The sequence below is a fragment of the Macrobrachium nipponense genome, chromosome 19 (genome assembly GCF_015104395.2).
Source record: "Macrobrachium nipponense isolate FS-2020 chromosome 19, ASM1510439v2, whole genome shotgun sequence".
Lineage (NCBI taxonomy): Eukaryota > Metazoa > Arthropoda > Malacostraca > Decapoda > Palaemonidae > Macrobrachium > Macrobrachium nipponense.
The window spans coordinates 72,701,895-72,723,040 of NC_061088.1; the positions used below are offsets into that span (position 1 = coordinate 72,701,895).

Consider the following 21,146-nt stretch of genomic DNA (forward strand, 5'->3'; position numbering starts at 1 on the left):
CATGAAATAGATCTACTAAGACAATTTTACGGTTAATTATAAGCCCGAATAATGCAAGGATGTATTATATAACCAGAATGACTCTGCGCAAATACCGTGTACTACAATCAACGTGAGAAAGCAAAGGTACGCCAAGAAAAAAACAGAAAAAGAAAGAAAAAAAGAAACTGAGCACTAAGGCGATTTGGGAAAGAAAACGAAGCTGGCGACCAGTTGCCTCTCGCAGGCTAGGTACTGCTGCAGCAGCAGCCACGAGCCTCTCCTTGGCACAGCACCAGAACAGCAGCACCAGCACCGCTACGTGTAGCGCCAGGCGGCAGGCAGGGGAGGTAGTGAGAGAGGAGACGGAGACGTCCCGAGAAGAAAATAGAGACTCGGCGGCGTCATCTGGCAGATCTTCGTGAGAGAGAAAGAGATACTCAGCAGAAGGCGTATTATACAGGCCGTCGTGACGTTGGGGAAATATTCTGAGTGTGGTCTACGCTTCTTCTTCTTCTTCTTCACCGGCAGTGTGTGCTACAGCAGCTCCGGAGTGGGGCGCGAGGGGCTCTCTCTCTCTCTCTCTCTGTTGTGGTGTCAAATTCTCCAACGCCTGGCGGAGTAAACTACCGAAGATGAGGGACTACTACATCAGGTTTCAGGCGAAGACTCTCCTGAACAAGAGGCCCATTTCCAAGGGCGACCTCATCATGAACTCGGAGCCCTTCGCCTTCGTCATCAACTCGAATCACATTTCGGAATATTGTGGCTACTGTCTCTCCCGAACCACGTAAGGAATGTCAACTTTTCTAGCTGTTAAGGTGTTTCCATTCAATAGCGAACTTCAATATATATATATATATATATATATATATATATATATATATATATATATATATATATATATTTTCTGTTACAACAGAATTCCATCTAATAAAAGGAGCCCATAAAAACCCCAAAATATAGAGAGAAAAGTACTATATTTCAGAGACTGCTGTCTCTCTCTTCAGGTATATGAATGAGAAAAGTTTACAGAAAAGGTGGTATTTAAACCAAGAGATCCATCCACAGGTAAGCCAATTTAGGTCACCCCTTCTGATAATCTTCCTTTAATCTTCTTAAGTGTTGGTTGAATGAAATCTTTGTCGATCACATCTGAAATCCACGCTCCCATCTCAAAAGGAGCGTGGATTTCAGATGTGATCGACAAAGTTTTCATTCAACCAACGCTTAAGAAGATTAAAGGAAGATTATCAGCGGAGGTGACCTAAATTGGCTTACCTGTGGATGGATCTCTTGGTATAAATACCACCTTTTCTGTAAACTTTTCTCATTCATATACCTGAAGAGAGAGGCAGCAGTCTCTGAAATATAGTACTTTTCTCTCTATATTTTGGTGTTTTTTATGGGTTCCTTATATTATATATATATATATATATATATATAATATATATATATATATATATATATATATATATATATAATATATATATATATCTGGCTGTAAACGACAGTAGCATGATTTGTTGCAAGTATGTCATAGAAAACGATCTATGTATCAATATGCGATGTATGCGGTCAGGAAACATATATTTATATGCAGTGTACAAAGATTACTTAACATAAAACGCTTCATTAATGTTAATCGCTGCAGATTTTCTCAATAAGGAAAAAGTAAACTTATAATTTTTTTTTTTTCAATTAACATCACCTATAACATTTCTCAACCTTATAATGGAACGTTTATTGTATTCGTTAGTGTTAGATGAATAGACTGTGAAACTCCATAGCCTCATCTCCAATGCCTTTCAATGCTCATGTTTACAAAAAGACAGGTCGACGACCCGAGTTGACAATACATTTATGAAGCTTTTTGTTTGTGAGTTCACTGACATCACCTGACTGACGTTTGCGTTAAATAAAAGTCAAGAGTGATCGAGTGTTGTATACAGCGAGTGAAACTCATAGCCACGGGCCATGAAACTTTCAGTCACCTCACGGTGATGGTCTGTGTTGTTGGCACCTATACGTATGATCATGGCTAACCTGAACCTTGAATAAAAATAAAAATAAAAATTAGTAAGGCTAGAGTGCTGCAATTTGGTATGTTTGATGATTGGAGGGTGGATGATCAACATACTAATCTGCAGCCCTCTTAATTCTTGATTCTTGATTCTCATAAAGGGCAGAAAGCGATTAGGACTAAAATATAGTGAAATCGTCTGCTGTCAGCTTAAAGTTCATTGCAGGTGTGACATGTTTAATATTAACATATAGTATTGGTATTTTACATGAAACCTCATTTAAATCGGAAGATTACAGTTAATTATTGCACTGAGGAAATATGCCGAGTAAAACATTCCCTAATTTCTAATGCCTAAATATTGTTTATATTAAAATATTATTTCCTATGCCTAAACTTTTATACTTCATATTAAGTGACCTCATTAAGCTGTTATTTACGTATAATGCCTAAAACCTTACATCTTATGTTGAGGGCATTTATTAAAGTACTGTTTCTTGTGCCTAAAATTTCATGTTGTTAATTAACGGCTTTTATCAAACTAATCATTTATCTTAAATACCTCCACGAACGATATTACCGACACAATCCCAGGAAATTATTCATCATATGGTTCATTTGGGAGACCAATGAGATCACAAATGGATAAAAGCAAGAAAAGACAAACTTCAAAAGGGGCAACCGAATAACAGCAAAAATAATTTCATATCTTGATGATCGGAAAAAAAGCTGTTTTACAACATGGTTATATCAACGTCCAATACCATTCGCTATATTAATCTTTTTATTTTTTTTTATTATTATTACATAAGGGAACACCAGTGTCCTTTGGAGGCACCTCATGACTAGACAATATATTTACTGTAAGAGAGATTTTATAAGTAAGCTTTAAGATCTCGCGAGGAAGTAATGACATGGCTCACCAACTGCTTTTAACCGACTATTCCACATTTTCAGAATGTAAGCGGATCTGATTTCTTGGGGACTACGAGGTTTGACAAGCTTGGTATATCCTGCGTAAAATCATTTTCCTTTAGAAGCATGACAAAATCACCATTGGTTTCTTTCACTATACACCGAGAGAGGGAGGCTGCATGCTTAGGGCGAAGGTAATCTCTAGATTTCGAAGCATCTTGAAGAGAACTACCGAGCCTGACTTTGCCCATCCGTGTATAATGAAAGACGCCATTCAAATTTGAAGATATGATGGTTAATCACCTGTATCATTATACAGAATCATATCAAGAGAAGAGAAGACAATTTTACGCAAGATGATATCCAAAAACATGCATGAAAGAAAGGGGTTCATATACAATGACGTATTGAATTCTGATCCCACAGCCAAGTTGACACAATTCTTACGGCATAGCGCAGTTGGCTTACAAAACTATCAATTAGGGTAATTACTTATAAAACTATCAATTAAGTTAATTACTTACAAAACTATCTATTAAGGCAATTACTTATAAAACTATCTTTTAAGGTGATTAGATATTGTAAATTCCCGATACAGGTTCATGTCTAATTCAATTTTTTTTTTAAGTACCTTTTGTTGGCCAAAATGTAAGTTTTCTGTTGACATTTTAAACATTCTTCCCGTTTACTAGAGCGTCTGCTCACTATGATAGATAGTACCAAGGACCTTGGATGGTATCTCGTTCACTGGCGAAATCTGACTGCATATGGTGACAGATGATATCAAGTCTGATAGCGACAACTATTAACGACACCATTCAATACAATTTAAATATACTTCTCAGATGATGACAAATAACTTTTTTTGGTGGTATCAAGTAATAGCAAGTGATTTTGCTTCGAGTAGCCAATATTTATGGCCAAACTGACATGCATGTCCAAGCGCTATCACCAACGAGCACGTGTGACTATACTCTTTTTTTTTTTTTTTTTTCATCTGTCCATCTGCTTGTGGTGTTTTTGTATGGTAACACTGCGTCCCGGGCTTTAGATAGTTACATTCAGCTTACAATCAACATTAATAACAATATCCTATTTCGAACATTAACGGTGTAATTCGCATGCAGTATATCTTAAAACACTTTTCAGTTGCAAATGTACACCCAGATATCCTTTTATTTACCTAAAACTTACACATAGCGGGACTATCTAAAGCCCAGGACGCAGCGTACCATACGAAAACACCACAGGCGGATGGACAGATGAAAAAAAACAGAGTATAGTTCATCATGAGTAAAAACATCATTTGGCGCATCATGGGCTGCACCAAATGCCAATGTTTTTACTCATCCTGAACTACAGACAAACATGATCGTTGGTGATAACGTACAAACATCCATGAATATGCAGGTAAATTTGGCCGCAAGTATTGATTACTCTGTGCTAAATTCGGGCAGCAAGATGCTACAAGATGGCTGACAACTTGTGCTCGTGGAACGTTACTTTGATAGCACCTGGCAACCTTCACATCAGTTCGGATATCCACGACACACGAGAACTGGAAAACAGCAACCACATGCCTATGAGAACAGATGTTGGTCTTCTACATACTTCCCCCCTGGGAATGATTAACACTAGGAATTTTTAGTATTATCATCTATTGGAGGGTCTTATCTAGGAAGTATAAATGCTATTGAATTAACAATTTAGAAGGAAAGTGTATCACAATATGAACGAATTGCCCTACTAGCAACTATAGGATTATTTTTTGTCAGCTGTATTGATGTACAAACATTTTAACTTAATAAGACAGTCAGATACTGAACTGTTTAATTGTTTGCCTCCAAGTCTGTAGATGTAATGTCTAAAAACATACGTGGTCTTACAGTGATGATGGTAGCATATGTTCATTAGCTACTTTCCACATTACGCTAGTTTTCTCTCTCCTCTCTCACTTATGTGTATATTTTTCTTATATTATAATTTTGTATGTCCTTTTGATACACCTATTTAGCTTTTCTTTGCTGTTTTGGCTGATGATGGAGAAATGCAAGACATAATTTCCTCCTGCTTACTGCGAGAATGAATTCTTGATCTTGCTACCCTTGAGCTGTATTATTATTTTCTTTCTTTTTTTTTTCATTTTTTTTGCTGGTAAAGTTTTTCGATGCTGGATATTTCATACAGCATTTGCTAATTTTGCTTCTTATATGTTTTTTTAATACGGCAGCATAATAAGAACACGAAATATTTTCGCTTTACTAGACATTATCAAAATATCATTTTATTGACGCTTCCAGTCAGCCATTACATTATAAACAGACTTTTGTTGTTTTATTAAACGTGAAGTAGGATATTATGCCAAGAGTTGAGTGTTTGGGGATGACTGAATCTGTCACTTAGTATATACTTCAAATACAGATTCAATACAGTAATTCAGTTAGATACCAATAGATATTCTAATAAATAATAAATTGACTTTTTTTATTCAATGCGTGCATACAAGTGTGTGAATATATATATATGTATACATATATATATATATATATATATATATATATATATATATTATATATATATATATATATATATATATATATATATAAAATACACACACATGATATATATATATATATACATACATTTATATATATACGTGTAAATATACGTATATATTATAATATATACTCACATGTTACATCTATTATTTTAAAACACTTCGTCAGTTCCCAGTATTTATCCTATATTCAAATACACAAATACACGAATTCATCATTATGCCAACAGCTGCTTTAACCATGACACCAAGCTATCGTCAGGAATAATTTTACGAATAAAATACAATTTACCAAACATTAAATGTACAACCGAACAAGCTAAAATTAGAAATGAGAATAAGTAAAAATTAAAAAGAAAGGACGAGTTTCCACCAGCTGGTGGGAGAATGCAGTATCAGAATATTTTAGTATTCAACACAGGCTACTGCAGCGGCCTGTGGATAACTATGGCAGGCTGCTAATTACTGGCGCACTGAGTGTCAAGTGCAGCTGTCTGTGATCTCAGAATACAGCCTGTGGATAACTGTGGCAGGATGCTGACTGCTGACACACTGAGTGTCATGCTGCAGCTGTCTGTGATCTCAGACTACAGCCTGTGGATAACTGTGGCAGGATGCTGACTGCTGACACACTGAGTGTCATGCTGCAGCTGTCTGTGATCTCAGACTACAGCCTGTGGATAACTGTGGCAGGATGCTGACTGCTGACACACTGAGTGTCATGCTGCAGCTGTCTGTGATCTCAGACTACAGCATGTGGATACTGAGGCAGGATGCTGACTGCTGATGCATTGAGTGTCAAGCTGCAGCTGTCTGTGATCTCAGACTACAGCCTGTGGATAACTGTGATCTCAGAGTACAGCTTCCTCAGACTACATCCTTAAAACTAGCAGGAAGAAGTTCCAATGAGGGCCTTCAGGTCTCTCGCTAGAGACAAATAATAAGCCAGTCTTGTAAAGCTCTCTGGCCGATGGCCCATGTTTGTCTAGTATCACATTACTTTGTTAATCATTACTTTTATTCTCATTATTTTAATTTTTACTTGTACAGCCTTCATATAAAAACCGCAGTTTCTTTGTAAAATCCCCTTGGTGATAGCCATGAGTTTACTGGCTTCAGTAACTGAGGGCATAAGGATTAATACATGATGCACACACATCAATCATTCTTGTGTTTCCCTTCAGAACTATAACCCTTAAAGACAGGAAAATGTACAGGAAACTGGATGAGATGTCGCAACATAATGAACACCGAAAGTTCATCAGCATTTAATGAGTATTGTTTAAAAATGACTGTACATACATACACAAACATATATGCATCTATGCACATACATACATGCATACATTAAGCTGTTTCCCCAAGTAGGGCTTAGCTCCGACGAAAAATATTACAACAGTCACTGCTACACTGATGTTTTCTATTGGTGAATCTGTGCAGAAAACCTCCACATCAGCTGCTTCATATACCTAAAAAGAAAAGAAAAAAAAAAAAAAAACGCAAGATAAAGGTCAACAGCACACCGTGTAACGGGTCCAACGTCTTCCTGATGAACCTTAGTAGGTGTATGAAGCGGCTAATGTCATGAAATGTGTCTGCAGCAGCTTAAGTACAAATGTGGCGGGACTCTATCATTGATCTGCTTTATTGCCGGAGCAATGCCTTAAGGTGGAATAGCTCAATGCTACCAAAATATATGTAAATACATGCGTGTGTCGATGTGTGCGTGTTTTCCTTACTGAAAATAAGTCAAACATATTATCTGAGATACTATGAAGGTTGTGAATAATTAGAATCGTCCAGATTTCCCTTTAATCATATGAAAGTAAGGAAATAACCAGCCATTTTTGCTTTTTTTTTTTTATAAAAAAAATAATCAGGCTCCTGAAACCTTGCAAGAAATGTCGCTTCCAGTGGTACTGCAGCCCTGGGTGCGAGAGGCTCGGGTGGGACTTCCACAAGTACGAGTGTGCTAACCTGAAGAGGATGCAGAACGAAGTGCCCACTTCCTTCGTCAGACTTCTGGCCCGCATCATTTTCAAACTGCAGGTACAACCGAAATTTGTTTCCTGTCTGTCCATCTTCCTCTCAGTCTCTCATAATGATTAACCAAGATAAATGCTTCGATATACTTTATTTTTATTGCTTTTCCACCTTTCATAATATTGATTGTTTACCTATCAGGCAAGTTATTTTTGTACATCTTTATTTGCTTTGACCCTTGACGCTTCTATTTCTGGATCATTTTTTCTAGAGGTTCTTGGTAAGCTCATTTTTCCTTGGTATATTTGTTACAAATGTCTGTCAGTCAGCCTGATGCTTACATGTTCATAGCTGCCTCCGTGTAGCCAATAGGGTTAGCAGCCAATAACATTCATTAAAGTTAGCTAAAGTGACTTCCATCAGAGGTGTCAGAAACATGTCCATCAGAGCTTGGCGTTAGTGACATCTAGAATGTAGAGGGATCCTGGTGGAATTTTATCATAAATGTGATAAATGAAAAGTCAAATTAGACAGCATAAGACGATCAATTACATCTGGTTTATCACCCAAAACATTTACGCTTTCTTATTTCTTTGAGGGACAATAAACGATCAATCTGATATTGTGATCCAATTGATTTAATTTTATTGATTTTTATTTTATCAGTTCGTTCTTGATTAACCTCATCTTTTCTCCAATGGAACAGCATGATTTTTCTCCGCTTACCACACACCACCAATTTCCTCCTAGACAGCACCACTGGCACAGAGTGAACTGCATGTGGCTTTGCTGCGGACATTTCACAGCATTTCTTAATGACCACTTTGTTGACATTTTCAGACTTCTCAGATACCATCCGGCAGCAGGGGAAGCAGATAATATTATGTAGTTTGCATATTCTATAAATCATATATTTCTCATCTTTTTCATGCTCTATCTGCGCCAAAATTCCCGGATGCTTAACGTTATGCAGTTAATTCAGCCTCATGAAGAGTTTATTACTCCTGACCTCATCTCCTGATGACAGAGAATTTTCACTTTATAACTAGATGAAGCAGTTCTAACAAGAAACATTCAAAACAAGCGAAAATGAATAAGCTTCCTCATAAAAAATAAAGTGCTTACATGGATAAGCCAGCTAATGAATTAATTACGTTGCAATAACATCCATCAGTTCAACTATCATCACCATTACAAATCACAATGAGTTGTTACAACAATCATCGTTATTTTTGGCAGGTGTATTTGTGTGGTAATACAATCACTATTATTTTTACATCACCAGATAACCAGTCTTCAAAAACATTGTGTGCCACTATACCTTTTTTATATATATAATCATCTTCTTTGAAGCTGCATCTTTACGACGAGCAATAACAATCACCATTATAAATCACAATGTAGGGTCTATTAAAGTCACCATCATGGTCATTGTCTCAGTTGCAACAAACTTTTCAAAATGACATAGACCAGGAATACAGAGGGGCTCTGGTACTCCTGGCCATACAGTCAAGTGTGCCAATATAACCATTATAACTGTTATCTTAGTTGTTAGCAACTTTCTGAAGGAGCAGAAATCAAAAAGGCATTTTCCTTCCTTCCTTCAGAATGGAGGTGGCAAAATAGTGGAAAAATATAACGGAAAAGATGGCAGAAGGTTCAGGGATCTCATGAACCGTAAGTTGTGCCCATATGCAATTTATTTTTTTAATGGAACTCGCCTCTCTCAGGATAAAAACAACAACAAAGCCATTTCTCATGATTCACAAGATCTTCCGAGTAGGGCCTACGCTACAACAAGATGTGTCCGTCAGTGATTCAGATATTACTTTTGTTGTCATGCTTCACCTATTCTTCTTGAGTGACATTCGTTAAGATTTTGCTTATTGTCATTTTTGTTTAAATATTGTTGACGTTTTCACATCATTTCTAACAGTGCTCGAAATAAGTTATGCTGGGGTTCCCCCTCACTATTCTAATAATCATGAAAAGACCGCAAACATTCTCAATTTGCAGTTTACAACACTTAACAGTTCTGAAAGTTCTCTGTATAAAAAACTGATATTCCATTCACTCCTTAAAGCATAATAGAATACTAGCAGCTACCAAAGCTCTTAGAGGACCATCTTATTTATAGAATAGCTATGAAAAATTCTCAACAAACTAGAGCTATCGTACTTTTGTAGCCAATTTCAACGTCTTAATTCCTTTTACTTTCTTATAGTTTAATGGTTAATGTAATTCTAATAATGACATTTAAAAGACTTGAACTTTTAAAACGCAACCGGAGATGAAATCACATTCTAAACTTCATTTCGAGGAATGTTTGGGCATTTCCAAAACTGTGCTAAAATGCGACGTATAACTATGAAAACAGATGGACGAACTGCATTGAATCAAAATTAAGTCAGAATCTAACGTTATATGCTAGACTATGAATAAATATGCAATCCATTCGTTTAAGCTCCATTACACAATAGGTTCACAGTTCGCCAAATGTCTTTTAGAGGAGACCTCGTTCTTCCACGGATCGTAAACAATTCCAAAAAATGAGAAATGGCAATTAGTCATCCCTTGCAATAACTGGACCTTTTTTTCATCTATTCTGAATAATAAATAGTTCCTGTCTTCGTTTCAGAACCCTGACACCTGTTGTTACCCTTTGGTAATCTCCAAGGAGAGTATGTTTCGTCCATTCATTGGAAGCAATCATTCTCAAAGGCATAGAAATTGACAAAGAATGAAATGCCAAAACTACAATACACTTATACAGGCAAATTTAAAGTTCTTAATTTATGGCCTTTGTACGAAGTCGTGTGCAAAATACTCTTTCAATACTTCATACTTAAAATAAACACGGCTTTCTTACACTGGCTTCCTCAAATCCTTGAAGACGAAACGATGCTTGCCTTACAACCAAACCTGGCTTTGGTATAATCTTCCAGAATCATCGACATTCTTCCCTTTTTTTCTTCTTTCCAGTGTGCAAGTGTCTCCCAGTGTCTGATCTCTCTCCATGCAAAACGACCGATTAGTAGTTTTTTTATAGTTAACGTTGTTAACTATAAAATACAACTGTGAACGATTGAAAATGGCAGTCTTAAAGTGGCATCCCAGACTTCATCCGAATTGAATATGTAATAGATTAAATTTCAAGAGATTTAATAAAATAAGCATCGAAGAAAATAGATACAAACAGCTTCTGCATGGCAGAGTCTGTCTTTATCATTTTGGATGGAACTTTTCCGATGTAACTATATATATAATATATATATATATTATATATATAGTATATATATATATATATCTATATATATCATAGTATGCTATTAATATGTATTATACATATTATATTAAATCTGTATATATATATATTATACTATATATATATTATACTATATATTAATTGTATATATATATAATTATAGATATATATTAATTATGCTATATATTAATAATGTATGTATAAATATATTCTGCATATATATTAATCTTGTATGGATATATATTATAATACTATTAATATTAATCTATGTATCTATATGTATAATCCCAGCTAACTTAATTTTCAAAACACGCCATTCCATCTGATAATTATAAACGCCATTGTGAATAACTCGCGTGAACGTGGCTTCAATCTACCCAGGTTATTTTCCCCACTAATCGACCCCTGCCCTCTGCACCCGTCACCCTTTCTACCCCATGCCCCATGCCCTGCCTTGGACAACCGACATCATAATAATCATGCATTTGGGTTTTCTCTCGCGCAGATTACGCAGACGTCAAGAAGGACGAGGAAGCGACGAAGGAAGTCGAAGACCTGATTCCGAAGTTGAAGACGTACATGGGGCAGGACAATCTGCCCAACTTTGCCGACTTCCTGGGCATCTACGGAAGGGTGAGTTGGAAAAACTTTCTTTTTTTCTTTACATATATATATATATATATATATATATATATATATATATATATATATATATATATATATATATATATATATATATATATATATATATATTATATATATATATATATATATATATACATGCACGTGTGTATAACATATATAATCATAATAAATAAATAAATAAATATATATATATATATATATATATATATATATATATATATATATATATATATAGTATAATATATACACATATATTATATATATTAGATATACATATTATATTTACAGTGTACCATTACATCAATTTTGCACACGTGACCTTTTCATTCACACAAACACTAAACCACAAACATCCTTGAATATTGAATTCACTTCGCCATAGGAATTATATATTATGTATGATAATTGCATCTGCCCTGACTGGGGCTCGAACGTTTTCTTTCGGGCTTGATACAGAAGAAACGACGGGGAATTATCCATTTGGTTATTAAGGGATAAAAATTGTTTTCGACTTTGCTGGTTAACAAGTTTGTTACACTGGGCTATTTCATTGTCACTTATACACACGAGGCTTTATTCTCAGAAATGTTATGCGACAAATATCCCCTTGATATTGAATTTACTGTACCCTAAAAATAATTAACAACCACGGTGAACAAATATAAGTGCATCTTCCATAGCCAGGATTCGAACCTATGTATTTTAAGTGTGATAGAGGAGAAACAGGGAGTTGTCCATTTGGCTATCAAGAGAGATATACTTTGATCTTGCCTCTGCTGTAAACATTCCTGTCGGGTTCAAGATTTGTACTTAAAATCGTACTCATCCCATCCTCACCACGAAGGCTGACTGCGAAGTTTGTAACTTTAGCCAAGTGTCACAAGCTTTACAAAGAGCTGTATATAGCATAAGTACACGTAGCAAAAGCTTTTGATATTAGCAACATGGAGGACGTATTAAATGTGTGGTTCAAAAGATAAGTTACTGAGTGATTAAAAGTTATGGACCTTCTCTAGATAGTGACCATCCAAGGATTTAACCCGGGATGTATCCACCCTTGCGGCGCGTTAGGTGCAAGCCCCAAGCAATATCAGTCCTAGATAACTACCTCCGAAAATCCTTGGGGGTCACTATCTAGGAAAGATCCAAAGTTATTAAGTTGGCTATGAAGTGTGCGTTATTATACAGGTGGTGGTATAACTCGTCTGGTGCAAAAAAAAAAAAATAAATAAATAAAATAAAAATGCATCTGCCACAAGGGTGTTTTATGTTCCCACGGCTGTCTCAGTATCTTCATGGATAGAGTGTTGCAAGAAGTCTGGGTAAGAAAATGAGTCGTGACTGGGCTGTGAAATGGTGGCTGCATACAACTAATTCAATAATCATTAGAAGGTCAAATATTAACGTGTTAAAAGAGAAGAAAGTTGAGATTCAATACGAGCAAGAGTAAAGGCTAAGAAAGCACATGGAAGCCAGGAGGATGGAACAATGAATTTTAACATAGAAGATAAAAGGTTGGATGTGGTTGATTTCTATATGATAAATAATGGTAATAGAAGAGACCAGTCAAAAAATTATTGAAGCAAGGAAGGTAGCAGGGTGTACACAAATGATTGGGAAGAGAATTGAGTTGCCCTTAGAAACCAGTGTGGCAATGTATGAAAGGGGAGCAAATAATATATATAACTTGATATTATTTGCACACGGTGCCATGCTATTTTCAAATTCCTCCTAACGAGCCACGAATAAAAGCTAAGGCAACAAAGTTCTAACGGAGGTCTCACCACCATATCCTGAGGAACTGGTTAAAGCTACTGGTATGAACTGTTAAGTGTATCTTAGTTAAAGCAGACCACTGCGCTGATTAACTATGAACAGGCTCGTTCATTTCAGAGTGAAATAATGTTCGTATGAAAAACTCGACCGTCTAGAGGCTAACACGGGTTAAAGGATTTATCAAAAGGTTTCCGAGATGGACCGGTTACGAGAAGAGAATGTGTGATGAAAAGTTGGTGAAAAAAGTATGTTTCAGAACTGTTAGGAAGTCTCCTCGTTGGACGAGTGGATTTCGCGCTCGGCTACCAATCCGGTGATCTGAAGTTCGATTCTCGGCTCGGCCAACGCGGAACCAGAGAAATTTATTTCTGGTGATAGAAATTCATTTCTCGATATAATGTGGTTTGGATCCCACAATAAGCTATAGATCCCGTTGCTAGGTAACCAATTGGTTCCTAGACACATAAAAATATCTAATCCTTTTTACAGAAAATTACAAAGGGGGCACAACAAACAAACAAACAAACAACAGCGTGGCAAAAGAATTCAGAGACAAAAAAATAAATAAATTGCTGACGCGTAAATCTAAACTTGTTTACAGCAACAAATAGAGAAGCTCTTAAGTAACATTGCAGGAGGAAATAAACGTGCTAATCGATTCTTTACGACAAAATAGTTTACAAGGACGAAGGCTGAATTCTCCACATGTGAATAAGATCCGCCAACGAAACTCAAGAACACAATGTTCACTCTGCAAAACCTGGCCATTTTGGATAATCCTGGACTTCAGTTTAGCCTTTTCATTCTGTACAACGCAGTCACTGCCAGGTCACTAATCGGCTTTATTTATTTATCTATTTATTTATTTATCTATCTATTTATCTATTTATTTACTTACTTATTTTGGGTTCCCAACATCTATCCCTCCATGTCTATTCGTAGGTACCTTTTCAATGACCGGTATCCCATTAACACTGAATACAGACTGGCTAAATATCGAGGGTAACTCGACATAAAAACGTTATTACTTCAATGGATACAATGACTTAGTTGATACGGAGATTTAGTGCTTTTTATGACCGTAAATTTATGCACGCGGCCCGAGTACGCTGGAGGTCGGAACACGTCTTGTTTTCCACTAATATAACAACAGTGGTGACCAGAAGACGTGTTTTGTCATCCCTGCGTCGTTGGCGTTACCGCGACTTCATAGTACGTTATTTCGTAGAGTACTAAATACACAATACTTTATTTTGAACGGTAGAACCTGGTGGCCTGAATACACAATAGCATTCAAATCTCTGGAAGAAATCTACGACGATGCCCAGTCACAAAGACTCAAATATAATTCGAAGTGGTTTAGGCAGACCCATAATATTAAACACAGGATATATATATATATATATATATATATATATATATATATATATATATATATAATAAAATGACAAAACACTGTCTCCACGCCCTATCTCTTCATTCCTTTTGTATAACCACCCCACCCCTCCCCCCACACCCTCCTTCCTACTTTTATTCGTTCTCTTACCGTGGAAAAAAAATTATAAGGTTCTTACCCTTTCAAAATTGCTGTCAAGTTTCTGGAGACATTTTCTATAGAAGGAAGGGTAAAAAATAAATCTGCTTATAATCTTAAAATCAATTATGCATCCACGGAGAAAAACCATCTGCGTTTGAAAAATGCAACGTTGAACAAATTCCGTACCCTGAAACAAAGACGTTTAAAAGAAACTTCGGATCTCGAAAACTACTCCACATTTAGACTAGAATTCCGCATCAAGAGAATTCCGCATCTTACCGACGCTCGACTGCATCCTAAGAGGACATTTCGAGGGCAAAGGACTACTACAGTCGAAAGCCCTGCTCATCTACAAAGGCCGTGAGCCATAATGCATTTCCTGTTTATTCGATTACTCCTCTGACCTCTCCGACTCTTACTGATCATTCCTTTCTCCTAAGAATGTGTATAAGCATTTCGTATGTCAGTGAATACGTATTTGTAAAGATATTTATGAAACAGTATTCCTGATTGTGTGTCTGTGTTTATGCTTGGTTTCAAAATTCATTCTCAGATCTCGCTGAGACCCACTGCCTTATAAAGTCAACTTGAGAAAGTGGTATAGATATTTTCGGGGATAGGGAGGAGGGGATGATTCCAATGATGACCGTAAGTCTTTTCAACTCCCAAGTGAAAGTCGTTTTGGCACCAACGTACTTCATATTAGTTCCAGTTATATTAAGTTAGTTAATTGTTTGTTTGCATGGTGTTTTTACGTTGCATGGAACTAGTGGTTATTCAGCAACGGGACCAACGGCTTTACGTGACCCTAACCTTACATAGTAGGGACCGAACCGGCTCGAGGTTCACAACGCTTGTCCTGATTTTATTATTTACTAAATAATGAGTCTCTGATTTCATTAAAAAGTGGGGCGTTTATGAAACGTGAAGCAAGAACAGGTGTATTTGGGAACCAAGAACAGGTGTATTTGGGAACTAAATTGAAACCAAGAGAATTAAGCTTGTCTCATGAAGCATCGTTGACGATGGTGCTATGGCGTCTTAGCTTCCCAGCTAGAGAGCTTTTGCCCTTCCTCAATTGTTTCTGTTTTGTTTGTTTGTTTTGTTTGTATGGTGTTTTTATGTTGCACGGAGCCAGTGGTTATTCAGCAACGGGTTTTTTTCTGTTCCTGTTGGTTCCTGTTGGTTTCTTCTGAACTAAGAGACCAACTTCAAATCTGGTACATCTCGCTGGCACAAACTAGCGAATAAAGACCTAAATTTGCTGAAGAACTGAATCGAATCATTAATTTTCAAAACGAACTAAGTATATCCACTTTTTTGTTCTTAATGATTACTTTGATGAATTAGATAAACATCAACACACGTGCAATATAACCACTAACAGCAGAACTACAACAAGGTAGCAGAGAAGAAACCTTCCCAAGCGTTTGCAGTACTCTCCGAAAGCTTAAATAACAACTTTCAATTTTTTCCAAATTTTAGTGGGCTTCTTACAACACATTAGAACACGGATACAATGTTTAACTTTGCTATATATATATATTACATACATAACACACGACATATATATATATATATAATATATATATATATAATATATATATATATATATATATATATATATAATATATATATATATATATATATATACCTAGCATTGACTTTTATTAATTTTTCCATAAATCATTTAAGCACATGAGAAACTGCCAGATGAAAATACTCTGAAACCTTGCCTAACCAAAAAAAAAATAATAATAATAATTACTAAAAAAGACTCACTCGTCCACGTTGCCCCCCCCAAAAAAAAAAAGAAAAAAAACTCGCACACTTATCTAAACAAAGAAAACACTCGTACACGCTGCCAAAGAAAAAAAAACTCGTTCTCCTTGCCTAACACCAAAAAATACTCACCCGTCCGCCTTGCCTAAGCAAAACAAAATACTCGATCACCTCGCCTAACCAAAAAAATCCTCACTCCTAGGCCTTGTCTAAGCAAAGAAAAAAAACTCTCGTACACCTCGCCCAAGAAAAGAAAAACATTCGTAGACCTCGCCCAAGAAATGAAAAACATTCGTACACCTCGCCCAAGAAAAGAAAAAACACATTCGTACACCTTGCCTAGATAACTGTAAAATGTCGAAAATCCAACAATACCAGCTACCGTACATTAAATTTTTAGCAAATTAAATTTGAAAAAAAAAAAATTAAGTTTCGTGACGCTTGACCAAGCCTCATTCTGAGCCATCCGCGGATGGAACGACCTCGCAAAAGCTATTCTGAAACGAGATCGAGAGACAAGAGAGCAGCGCTAAGAGCCCTTGTTATTCGAATATCTTCTCTTTTTCTTTTTATATATATTTTTTCTCTGGGACTGAACCAATGTGTCGAGAGTTCTGGCAGTGATTATGTTCTCGACAGGAATGCCGGGAGATTGCCTTCGATTTGGAAGGCGCTTCCTGGAGGATTTCGGGAAGATTGTCCGCATAAATCCATCACAAAACACAAACACATTTTCTCTCTCTCTCTCTCTCTCTCTCTCTCTCTCTCTCTCTCTCTCTCTCTCTCTCTCTCTCTCTCTCTCTCTCTTTTATTTTTTGGACAACGAAGTAAATCGTTTCTACATAACTCTACTGCGAAAGTAATTACCTCTCTCTCTCTCTCTCTCTCTCTCTCTCTCTCTTCTCTCTCTCTCTCTCTCTCTCTTTTGGACCACGAAGTAAAGAGCGTCTAGTTCACTCTACTATTAAAGTGAATTACCTCTCTCTCTCTCTCTCTTCTCTCTCTCTCTCTCTTCTCTCTCTATCTCTCTCTTCCCTCTTCCTCCTTCCTTCTATTTTTTCTCTCTCTCTCTCTCATCCCTTTCCCTTCTCTCTTTATTTTTTGGACCAAGAAGTAAAGAGCGTCTAGTTCACTTACTATTAAAGTAAATTACCTCTCTCTCTCTCTCTCTCTCTCTCTCTCTCTCTCTCTCTCTCTCTCTCTCTCTCGGACTAACTGGAACTGACATACCCGCAGTGATTACAATATTATATACGGTGTAAAAGTCTGCCCTGAAGTACTAACTATATCACCCAGTACACCTCTTTTCTTTTACCATTTGCCTAGTCATGAACGCATTCAATAAGTTCTCCGCCTTTCATAAATTATAAACAAGGTTAAATGATTCTTCATCCGAAGAGTTTGCTTGCACCACGACAGGGCATCTGGAACAAAATCCTAAGTAGCAAATGCTCGTACTGCGAGACGCCGAACTACCGCGCGTTAGGAAGGAAAAACTCAAATCGCGTGCAGTTTGTGCGAGTCAATTTTACTTGTGCTTGAACTCATCCTATTAATTTATACTTCGGTGATTCACTTTCATATCTAAGGATACACCTTAATCTTGCCCTCTTTACCAAAGTCTATGCATCACTATAGCTGGTTAACTTAAGGTAGATTCTTGGATGAGCCAAATGCTTACGAGACGTTTGTTTGGAAGCCACTGATTGGCTGGTACCGGGAGGTAAGCAGCTCCCAGCCAATCAGCGTCCGCCAAACGAACGTCTAGCAGGCATAGGGCTCGCCCAAGAATCTACCTTAAGTGAACCTGTTATAGTATCAATCACTGTCGTTGAAAGCTGGAGAGCGAATAGGCCCTACTTATGCCTTATTCTTATAATCTACATATCCACATTAATAACACATCATATGTTATAAAATAGCAATCATGAATGAAACTCAGTCCTGAAATGTATGAAAACCACCACATACAATTAGTAACAAAATCCCTAAGAATCAAATAATCGATGTGCAAAATTAAGTTAAAACTTCAGCACTAATATTTATTATCAATTGAACACGTGTTAAATGGAATTCTATGGAATAAAGAGAGACCAATGGACTATACATGAGCATAATCATTTGACAACCTGTAGCCCTAATGCTTGTAGGAAGACAGTGTTTGAGCAATCCTGAATCCTACAACAACACTTTTACTAACCTTGGTCAACAACGGCTAAGTAGCTCAGAGGAAATATTTCTTGACTGTAATTTGTTTCAACTATCTTTTTATATATATTTTCCGTTAGAAGGTTTGGCCTACTGTTTGGACAATATTGAATACCCTTTACACCAAGCAGAAAAGTTAAAGGGTTAACCCTAAAGGTTATAAATACAGAAAAGTGCCGCACAAAGTGGAATAGAAAAAAATCACTTTAGCTTTCAGTTCAAGTGAGCTAAAGACGATGCATGATGGAAAATTAAGTTAAAACAAACCGGGAATATACGGTTACAAACTCCCCGAGCAGAACATAATAGAATGGGATATAGATTCTAAGCCAAAGGCCAAGTGCTGAGGCCTATGAGGTCAATCAGCGCAGAAAGGGAAATTGGCAGTCAAAAGGTTTGAGAGGAGCGACAGGCGGAAAACCTCAAAGCAGTTGCACTGTGAATCAATTGTTAGAAGAGGGTGGAGGGTAAGATGGAAGAAAGAGAATATGAACGGAGGTACAGTTAGAGGAATGAAAGTGGTTGGAGCTAGGGGCCGAAGCAACGCTGCAAATATCCCGAAGTATTGCTTATGGTGCACCGCATGAGGTGCACTGACGACACTACCCCCAAACCCCCCTTACGGGGATGAATTGAGTAATAAGAAAAGCGTACAGACAGACAGACGGCCGTGGATGGGCACCATAACATGACGCTGCCAGTATTATAGACATATTTATAAAATAGAAATAGACGGTGATAATATACATAAGAACAATCATACAATCATTGGGAATTTTATTAACTCAGATAATAAACCGAGGGAAATTAAAATGGAAAACAAAATCTGAATAGTATCAATTTGTTTCACAGCAATGACAATGCTATAGCAATATGAATCACGTCAAATGAAAACTAAATATGTAAACGGGTGGTAGCAGTAAAAATTTATGAAGTTCTTTGGGATAAAAAATGTAAACAACACGTAAATTTAAATAACCAAAAGTAAATCAAATGGATAAACTCCGTACCGGAGGAACGTCAGCATCGTAATACGGTTGACAATAAACTAGAATTTATGTAATAAATGGCATTCAAATTTCTTGCAAAATCAGCATCACCAACGTCCCCATCATCACGTGAGGCAAAGGACTTGTGTGACATTCCGTCACTCAAGTATTGTTACGCTTTATTTCCCATAATCCTCGACTCTCTCTCCAGCATCCCTTCGCTTAGTTTTCATCCAAGTAGGTCTGGGTCCTCCATCTCTTCTGCCCGCCCACCAACCCCAGCCCCGGACCCGCCTGTTCTCAAAGTGTGCCAAGACACGCCCCAGCCGGTTCTCACAGGGGTGCCAAGGACACGCCCCAGGGGCACCCAGCCCTGCGCCCACAGGGGTGTGTAAGGACCAACGGCCCCTCTCCTGGCCATCTGACTGAATGCCCCATATTAATCTCCTCTCCTGGCATCTGAACGGCATGTATTTATCTGAACTCCTGCCATTTAACTTGACTGAATGTATTTATCTCTCTCCTGTCATCTGACTGAATGTATTTATCTCACTCCTGCCATCTGACTGAATGCATTTAATCTCTCTCCTGCCATCTGACTGAATGTATTTATCTCTCTCCTGCCATCTGACTGAATGTATTTATCTCACTCCTGCCATCCTGAACTGCAGTATTTATCTCTCTCCTGCCATCCTGAACCTGAAGTATTTATACTCTCTCCTGGCATCTGACTGAATGCATTTAATCTCTCTCCTGCCATCTGACTGAATGTATTTATCTCTCTCCTGGCATCTGACTGAATGTATTTAATCTTTCTCCTGCCATCTGACTGAATGTATTTATCTCTCTCCTGCCATCTGACTGAATGTATTTATCTCACTCCTGCCATCTGACTGAATGTATTTATCTCACTCCTGCCATCTGACTGAATGTATTTATCTCTCTCCTGGCATCTGACTGAATGCATTTAATCTCTCTCCTGCCATCTGACTGAATGTATTTATCTCTCTCCTGGCATCTGACTGAATGCATTTAATCTCTCTCCTGCCATCTGACTGAATGTATTTATCTCACTCCTGTCATCTGACTGAATGTATTTATCTCACTCCTGCCATCTGACTGAATGTGATTTAATCGTTTCCTCCTGGCCACCTGAACCTGAATGCATTTAATCTCTCTCCTGCCAATCTACTGAATGTATTTATCTCTCTCCTGTTCCTCTGAACTGAATGCTTTAATCTCTCCTCCTGCCATCTGACTGAATGTATTTATCTCTCTCCTGGCATCTGAAAAAACCTTTGAATGCATTTACTCCTCTCCTGCCATCTGACTGAATGTATTTATCTCTCTCCTGCCATCTGACTGAATGTATTTATCTCTCTCCTGTCATCTGACTGAATGCATTTAATCTCTCTCCTGCCATCTGACTGAATGTATTTATCTCACTCTCCCTGCATTCTGACTGAAATGTATTTATCTCCACCACC

At 37.2% G+C, this 21,146-nt stretch overlaps 1 protein-coding gene across 2 annotated transcripts in view; it reads left to right on the forward strand.

The window, feature by feature from the left end:
• The first annotated feature begins 212 nt into the window (after window positions 1-212).
• Window positions 213-21,146, forward strand: part of LOC135218115 (histone-lysine N-methyltransferase SMYD3-like) — a 58,639-nt gene continuing 37,705 nt past the window's right edge. Inside the window, exons 1-4 of one of the 2 annotated variants that reach the window (XM_064254264.1) lie at window positions 213-769; window positions 7,355-7,523; window positions 9,065-9,134; window positions 11,228-11,355. In XM_064254264.1, the coding sequence (XP_064110334.1) occupies window positions 615-769; window positions 7,355-7,523; window positions 9,065-9,134; window positions 11,228-11,355 (522 nt within the window). In that variant the 5' untranslated portion in view covers window positions 213-614. The remainder of the gene's footprint in view (window positions 770-7,354; window positions 7,524-9,064; window positions 9,135-11,227; window positions 11,356-21,146) is intronic. The other variant, XM_064254271.1, reaches the window with a different exon arrangement.